Source organism: Oryzias melastigma, linkage group LG7 (assembly GCF_002922805.2).
Source record: "Oryzias melastigma strain HK-1 linkage group LG7, ASM292280v2, whole genome shotgun sequence".
Taxonomy (NCBI): Eukaryota; Metazoa; Chordata; class Actinopteri; order Beloniformes; family Adrianichthyidae; genus Oryzias; species Oryzias melastigma.
Genome location: NC_050518.1, coordinates 4,410,785 through 4,418,819, shown reverse-complemented (window position 1 = coordinate 4,418,819; position 8,035 = coordinate 4,410,785). Strand labels below are relative to the sequence as shown.

The window sequence follows — 8,035 nt, the reverse complement described above, 5'->3', positions numbered from 1 at the left end:
CAGAAAATGCGGTACTTAACATTTTTTTTTTTAATTTAAGCTAAAAAAAATGATTCATAAAAATCTATATGTATCATTTATCTCGTGTGTCTGAATGTTTTCAGTGCTGAGGAGCAAGCGCAACGCTATGCAGTACCCACTTATGAGGAGGCGGTCAGCAGCGGCCAGTACCCTGTCCGTCAGAGCAACTTCCGCCCGAGCACCTCTCAGCTGCCGTCCTATGAAGACCTGGTCACGGTGGACGGCATACGGTATGAGAATGAAGAATCAGGAGTCATAACTCCCACAACACAACCCGCCCCAGCCACTGCTGCCGCTCCAAACCACAGACCTGGGAAAACCAATCGCACTCTGCTCCCTATTAAGATACGCAGGATTAAGTCAGAGAAGCTGCCCATGAAGAACGCTCCCTTGCCAACAACCGGAAGTAGCATTGAACCGCTCACCCCACCACCACAGTATGAGGATAAAGTTCCTCCTCTTTGACATCCTCCTGATAGTGTTTTAAATAACTGACTGACATGTCCTGGAGTCCTTTGTGATCATCTTTTGTGGATCTGGATATCCTTGGTGATGTCGAGGCTCATTCTTGCTTTCCTCTGCCTTTGAAGGAGCATTTTTGTTCACCTTAATTCCGACCACAGGACAGAGAAAGCTTCTCTTTTACTGCGGAAAGGACGGTGAAGCCGGATCCCTCAGTGACGATGACACATCTGACTGTCGCACATTGGATTTTTATGGAGATTTCTCGTACTATTCTAGGTCTTCAGTGCTCTGCATACAGATGGGATGATGGCAGAGGAGGTTGAGGACTTTGGTATGGGCACTTATGTCTTGCATGAGCATTTTAAGGTGGATATGAGAAGCCTTTCTATTGTGAGAAAGTGTGAGAACAAATGGAAGGTCTGAAGATTGTGGAATTATGCTTTGTGCACTTGTTACCTGAATAGATTCTAAAAGCCACAAAATAAACTTTAAACAAGTTAGCTTGAACAAACTTAGTTACTAAATCACAGAACTCCTGCGGATATTAGACTGACTGAATCATAACCAGCATCTTTACCAAAAAACCATAAAACATCCCAGTGTATTAATCAGTCACTTAATTTAGTTTACACTTTTGCGTCTATTTATAACGTACATGTGCTTTTTTTTACTTTTCTTTATTTTTGCTTCAAAAGCTGCAAGAAAACCCAAATCTTCACATTGCAAAATGCCAAAAGAATTTATGCAACTTTTTAAGGACATTGTGTTATATCTAAATGGAGTGAATGTAATTTAGAAAAAAGCGTGGGGCGTTTTTTTACCTTTCTAATTTTTTTTAAACAAAAAACAAGCAAAAATAACTGTCATTAAAAAAGAAATAAATAAATCTTGGTTTCCTAGGAATAATGCTTGCCAACTGAAGCTGTTGTGATATGTTTGCCCTCGTTGTTTTGCACCAAAGTGAGTGCCTTATAACCGAATGTTTCACAACACGTTTTCTACCGTCATGTTCTTTTAGTCCAGTGTTGCTTCAGCAGCAGCAGAAGAAGGCATGCGCGAGCACGCTGGAAGACTGAATAGCTGGAAGCTTTTGCCATGGAGTCATGGTGAGCTGTGAAGACATTGTGTCGTCTGCTTTTCTGGAGTTTTTTTTTAACCCCTGGATACTCAACAGAAAGACTCTTTGTGCAGCTGCAACATCATAACAGCTTGTCCCGCTCACCATTGCTGCATCACTAGCTGTGGCGCTCACGTTGAAAGTATGCATTCACTGAAAGAGAGCACGGCCTGCTCCAGGCTTCATTCAGGGGAACGGCTCGAGTTTACATTACTTTTTTTTCTGTTCTCTAATTTCGTAGATATGACCAGCTGAAGCCAAAACAGCATCTTATACCAATTTGCACAAATAAAGCTTTTTTTCTTTTTTTTTCAAAAACCACTTCTAAAGGTTGGAAGTTTAAAAAGTGCCAGCTGGTTGTTGTCGGTGGAGTTGAAGTAAATCAGGATTTCTTTGCCTTAAAAGTGTCTTAAAGCGAATCTTTGTCCTGCTCTGTAAGCAGCGTACCTCATTTACAAATGAACAATTTACTAAAAGACTAGTTTTATATCTGATTAGTGAACGTTTTTTTTACATGACCGATTGATAATGTTTAGGAGTTACTGTTTTTTTTTTTAAGTTTCCTTCTTTTATGGTTTTCTTTTATGACTAAAATTGTCTTGTTTTATAAATATACTGTGAAAATGTGCTTTTCTGTGATGATCTTTATATTATTATTGTTATGAAGAGTCTTTGGTTTAACTTTATGAATGTTCATGAATATTTTATGATAAATAAAAGGGAAAATTAAAGTTTTTTTTTTTCCATTGAGTTTTCCTTCTCAAGAAAAATATTTAGATATTCTTGAACTGACATAAATACTATTTGACAGACGGTAAGTGTCGAGGTTATTTAACAAAAGAGTGAGGAGCTTGAGTAAGATTTCTCACAAGCAGAAGTGTTTCTGGCTGCTCACCTCCTTTAATTTTCGTTCAGGATGTCCTTAGCTACATGGGTTTGGTTAGCCTTAGGTTTATGTGGGGCCAAAACGAGATCTGAACTGTTGCTTGGCGATGTCAATTGTGGGTCTATGCTGGTTTCTTGTTTTTTGGCAGTTGTCATCTTGAACCTTGGCTGCACCTGTTTTTGCATGAAAGTTTTTTGCATGCAAAGCAGAATTTCTTCATAAGTCAAGCAAATTAGGTCAAAGTCATTTTATAGGTCAAACAAAGTTCAAGTCCATCTTTAATCAGCAGTTAGAATCATAATAAATGGTTGTAAATGTCTTTATCAGGCGGACCGAACCATTTTCAATGTAGAGGAGGGGGGTCCGGTGACGATGTTTCCAAAACAAAATATTTAAACATCGTTACCTTGACATGAAAAATAAAATTATTTGCGATTATATGTTGGTTATTGGTTTACTGAAATAATGTTTTCTGTTTTGTCCTTTTGTCATCATTCGGGGCCTCCGTGCCCCCACTCTCAGTCTGGGCTCCTAGAATCAGCCACTCCATAAGAAGAAGAAGAAGGGTGGGTCTTCCGGGGGTTTCTCCCGTGTTCATTTAAAACAAAAGTTTATCGCAATAGACTCATTTTATTATTGAAAAAAAAGTAATATTGCAATAACGATAATTATCGTTTTATCGCCCAGCCCTAATTGTATGTAGCATTTTTTTCATAGATGACCTATATAAAAAATAATTTACCATTTAAGTTGCGTTTCTGAGTATTTTTGAATACAAATTGCATTAAATCAGAAAACTGGTTGCTTGAAAATGCCAAGAATAATGACGCAGCGACTGAAATGAGTGTGCCAGTCTCCTCTCACCTGTACGGATGGAAGTCCTGACCAGCAGTTTGACCTGACCCGCTCTCGCTTGGGTGTGGGCGACGCACTCGTGCTGTAGCCGATTGTTATTCTGGCTCAGAACTGTACGACTGGATTGTTGGTATTTTTGCACCACTGACTAGTAATTTTAGCTTGAGGCTATAAGCTATCGCGTGAGTGCACAAACAGAGCTTTCAGTGATGGGGAGGGGGGCGGGTTGCTGTGTCAACAGTACCGCCCACAACCCAGAATTGTATTTCTAATAAGCTACTGCCACTGTTCATGAAATATGTCTAAAAACGTCATAGTTTTACATTAGAAAAGATCACTGGGAATGAGTTTAAGATAGAAGTAAACATGGTTGGAGTGGTACTTGAACCTTAATTTCTAGTGAGCATTAGATATTCTTCTTATTTAAGTTGTATATTTTGTCAAATATGACTTTGACCAGTATCCTAAAAAGGCTGATGTTTGCCCATTGCATTGCAGTCAGATTGTAAAATAAATAGAAACCTCCAGCCTGCAGCGGTGCTATCTCCACCAGCAGACTCCATATTTCTCTAGACGGGTTGTGGGGAGAGATTGGGGTCACCAACAAGCAGAAGAGCCTAAAGCTTGAGGCCATCCAGCAGACCTCCCACAGAGGAAAAGATGAGTGATTTGGATTGGGGAAAAAATGTTTACTTCGATATGTATTTTATTTTTTTCAAGAGACCTGCTATTATGATGGTTTTCCATTTGAGTTATATTTCTTCACTCAATTCATTATTTTTTGTATATATATTTTTTCCCTCCATCAACACACATTTAAATCACAACTGAAAATAACTTTAGCCAAATTTAGGCTGCAGTAGAAATGAAATTGATCCGTTTAACTGTTCTATGTTGCTGAGTCATGGTACTAATCAGCATTCATGTTGACTAACTGGCCTGGGACAAGGATCCTGATAAAATCCTGAATAATTCCGTCACTCCTTGAATATCAGCCCATAACAGTGTTTCAGTTTAGAACCCAATGGAGCAGGATGATCCTCTGCACCATCCAGACAATATCTTTCCTGCAAACGGGAAATCTATACCCCCAGCTGAGAAGGCATTTGGAAGCAAAGCCTGTAACACGCTATGTAAATGCTTTACTGCTTCACTGCTTCCGTCTACGTAGAGATTCCAGTTATCGGAGATGCCTCTGAGGTGATACGAGCTGTGTGGGCTGCCCGGTAAAGGTGAGGAAATGTTCATTTATGGTAAGCACTTGGAAAGGACGGCCTTGAATGAATATTTACGATATATGGTAAGTGAAACACAGTGATTTTAAATGTCAGTAGTTCAAAGCTGTGTAACAAATTTACAGTCACTTTGAAAATTGTTACATTTGTCTTCCCACTAGTTACCAGGACTCACTTAAACAAAAAAAATCTTGTATTTACATAGTTTGTTGGGTATTTCTGTGCAATCCGGAAAAATCACACAAATGATTCGAGGCTGGTTTTCAGATTGTCCCGCCCTGCACTCTAGACTGATGAACTTCTGCTGATAAGTCCTCGTAAAAGACTATCGTAAGCAACAGATACGCTGTAATAAATGACTCACCTGTGGGGTAGATAAGTCTTAATAAATGACCACTAAAAGTTGTGAGTGCGGGATAACAAATTGGGGCAATTATTGGGTCACCGGGTGATAGTTTCATCTGTGCATCATATTAGCAGAAAGAAACCAGCCAGGTCTAGTTTAGGTCTGATCCTGGCTCATCCAGGAGAGTTCTGATCCCTTCTTAGTTTGACGGGTGTTTTGACCCTATAAAAAGTAAGCTATTTAAAAATTACTGAAACAACTCTATATATATTTAATAGTTTGTTTAAGAATAAGAACTAGAATACTGGGGTAATTTCTCCTGGTTGTAAACTCCAGCAGCAGAAGTGCAGGTATCTAAACCGTCTGTTTTAGAGGCTGTTACAGTAATCCAGCCTGCAAGATATAAGGTGTTGATGAGCTTCTATAAATCTTGTCTGGGCGGGAGTTCTCTGAATCTCTCCATTTGAATTGAGAAGATAAGAAACGAGTGAGTAAACAAAGTAATAAATGATGTCTTTCACCTTTTTTTTCTTTTTTCTTTTTTATAGAGCCAAGTATTTTTTTTCCCTTGATGCCTTCTAAAGACATGACATTCTTACCGATAAAGGTTGTTGACATAATTCAAATTTCCGTTGTCTTTCCCTTTTTGCCTCTGCCCCCTTGGTCAGAGCTGTATGTGACAAATTCATAAAAAAAGAAAAAACACTTCTTTCAAGATGGTGGCTTTTCTGAATGTTTTATCTCCATAGCAACCATGATTTTTTTTGGTTGCCAGGAGGTGAGGAACAGGTCTATGTAATTTTTACAGGAATCTGCAAAAGTAAATTTTTGGATTTCTTTAGCAACCAAGGTTTTTGCTAGCTCCGCCCACATTCCTAACATTTCATAGCATATGTTGTACCATTTTGTTTAGCTTGAGGCAAGAATTCATGAATTAATTGTTCACAATGTTACGTTAAGTGTGTGAGCAACATGGAACAACATTAACAACTTTTAAAGTCTACAACATTTTTTCCTAATGACGGTCGAAGAATAAGAAGGTGATAGATTAAAAGCCCTTCGAGGAGTTTAAATTTGGAGATGGAGAATTTTTTGTATGTTTTTTAATAGGCAAATTCAAGATGGCCGGCTCTTCCTGAGATCAAAGGTCACTGAAAGGTCAGTGATTGTAGACAAGCCACAGGCTCTTGTGGGATTTTTTTGTGTGAAGATCATTTGCACAAAAGTTTGCATAAACTGTAAAAATTGATAAATTTTAAAACGTGGCTGCCAAGCAGGAGGTCCTGCAGTGATTCTTGACATGAGTGTTTTGGTTGTTAGTGGATTTTGAAATATTTTTTAGAGATTTTTTCAAGAGATTTTGGCCGAATCCTTTTTTATAATTTAATAAAAAAAAACACTTTTGCCCACTGTTAATTCATCCTTTGCTTTTGTTTTTTAAGGGTGGGTTTTGTCAATAATTCCCACAATTCATTTATATCTGTTACTAGATAAATGCAAATTTTAGGGAGTTTAGGGAGTATGTGGGAGTATGCTCAAATTTACATTAAGAACAAATAGTTGCAAAAACAATCAAGTTCTTGCAGACCTGGATTATTGCATCCCAGAATGAAATAAAAATAAAACGTTTTAAATTAGATTATCAGAAGCAGATGTTGCATCACAGGTGACCCCAGGGACTCGTTTCCACTGAGCGGTTCAGTCCGGTGTGGAGTGGTATGGTACGGTCCAGTTGATTCTGGTGAGTGTTTCCACTTAGTCAAGCCTTGGTTCCACCAAGTGGTTTGTTTTCACGGCGCATGCGTGGTGTAGACCGCTAGCGTGTCATTGTAGCGCAACGACTAGAAAAGCAACAACAATGAAGATCATCCAGCAGCTCGTCTTTTTATTGCTTTATTTTTTGTACAAACAGGAATTTAATGTTGTTTGGGGGAAGATTGCAGCTAAGAGAAATACCGCCGTAAAGAGGAAAACGGAAACGCTAGCTTTAGCGCTATATTGGTGCTTTCTCATGTCGTCATCACTTTCTGCCAATCAATGGGTGGCTACAGAAGCTCCACCCCTTCCATTTTCCGATGGACCTACAGCTGATGGAAAACCCCCAAGAGCTACGATTTAATACTGTTTAATGGGTCCATTTTACAATGAAAACACTCAAACACCGGACCGTACCGTGCTGGACCGCTCAGTGGAAACAAGAGCTCAAGCAAAGCCAACACATTTTTCGGAGAGGAGTATTTTATTTTGTTTGTTGTTCTTGACGTTGTTCACTTCACAAAGTGGATTCTGAAAGACTGATCCATTAGTTGGCTGCCATCGTCTGTAAAAGAGATAACATGGATATCGATGTTATTACATGAGGGGATTACTTCTTCTGTTCCGTCAGACTGACTCTTACATTGCTGATCCAGTCGACGTAGGAGCTGACTTGGGTGAAGACAGTGGGCTTCTTGGGGTAATTGCAGCTGAGTCCAGACCCAAAGCTGACGATGCCGTGAACCTCCCAGGAGCCATCAGCGGCCTGACAGTTGAGAGGACCACCAGAGTCTCCCTGAAAGGTAAATATGTTCCACACTTAAGTTCTAGAAAAGCGACAATATGACAAAGCAAAACCAACAGAAGATCTACTGGAAATGACCAAAGAAAATAAAAAATAAAAAAATGATGTCATCATTGTCATTATTGCTGCAAGGAAATGTTTTGTTCACTATTCTGTTACTCACGTTGCAGCCAGATACAATGCCATCTCCACCTGCGCAGACCATGGTCTCCGTCACCTGGAAGCCCCACCAGTCTGCCTGGCTGCAGGTCGCGTGGTCCACCACAGGGAGGAGAGCCTGCTGCAGGATGTCTGCGATGGGACCTCCAGCTGTGTGGGAGACGCATACAAGCTCAGCTAGAGAAACTAATGTCATAAAACCATGGACTCTTGTGGCCATCAGGTACAACTGCAACACTCGGACAAAGCTCAGGTAACAAAAGGTGAAGCGAAAGATTTATAAATATAGAATATAAGAGTTACCCAGCAGAAACAATTAGAAAAACAGAATTCTATGCCAAAGTATTTTTAAAAATTACAGAAGCATCTGAGTGTGTATTTTTTTTTTGTA

At 39.4% G+C, this 8,035-nt stretch overlaps 2 protein-coding genes across 3 annotated transcripts in view; one reads left to right on the top strand and one right to left on the bottom strand.

Annotated features, from left to right (window-relative positions):
- Positions 1–2,338, top strand: part of tmem51a (transmembrane protein 51a) — a 5,834-nt gene extending 3,496 nt beyond the window's left edge. For both annotated transcript variants that reach the window (XM_024292477.2, XM_036212654.1), the window contains one exon: positions 105–2,338. In XM_024292477.2, coding sequence (XP_024148245.1) covers positions 105–486 — 382 coding nt within the window. In that variant the 3' untranslated portion in view covers positions 487–2,338. The remainder of the gene's footprint in view (positions 1–104) is intronic.
- A 4,807-nt stretch (positions 2,339–7,145) lies between these two features.
- ela2l (elastase 2 like) overlaps positions 7,146–8,035 on the bottom strand; it is a 2,262-nt gene continuing 1,372 nt past the window's right edge. Inside the window, exons 6-8 of the mRNA XM_024293439.2 lie at positions 7,649–7,794; positions 7,324–7,476; positions 7,146–7,245 (exon numbers count right to left, since the gene is read on the bottom strand). Of these exons, the coding sequence (XP_024149207.1) occupies positions 7,228–7,245; positions 7,324–7,476; positions 7,649–7,794 (317 nt within the window). The 3' untranslated portion in view covers positions 7,146–7,227. The remainder of the gene's footprint in view (positions 7,246–7,323; positions 7,477–7,648; positions 7,795–8,035) is intronic.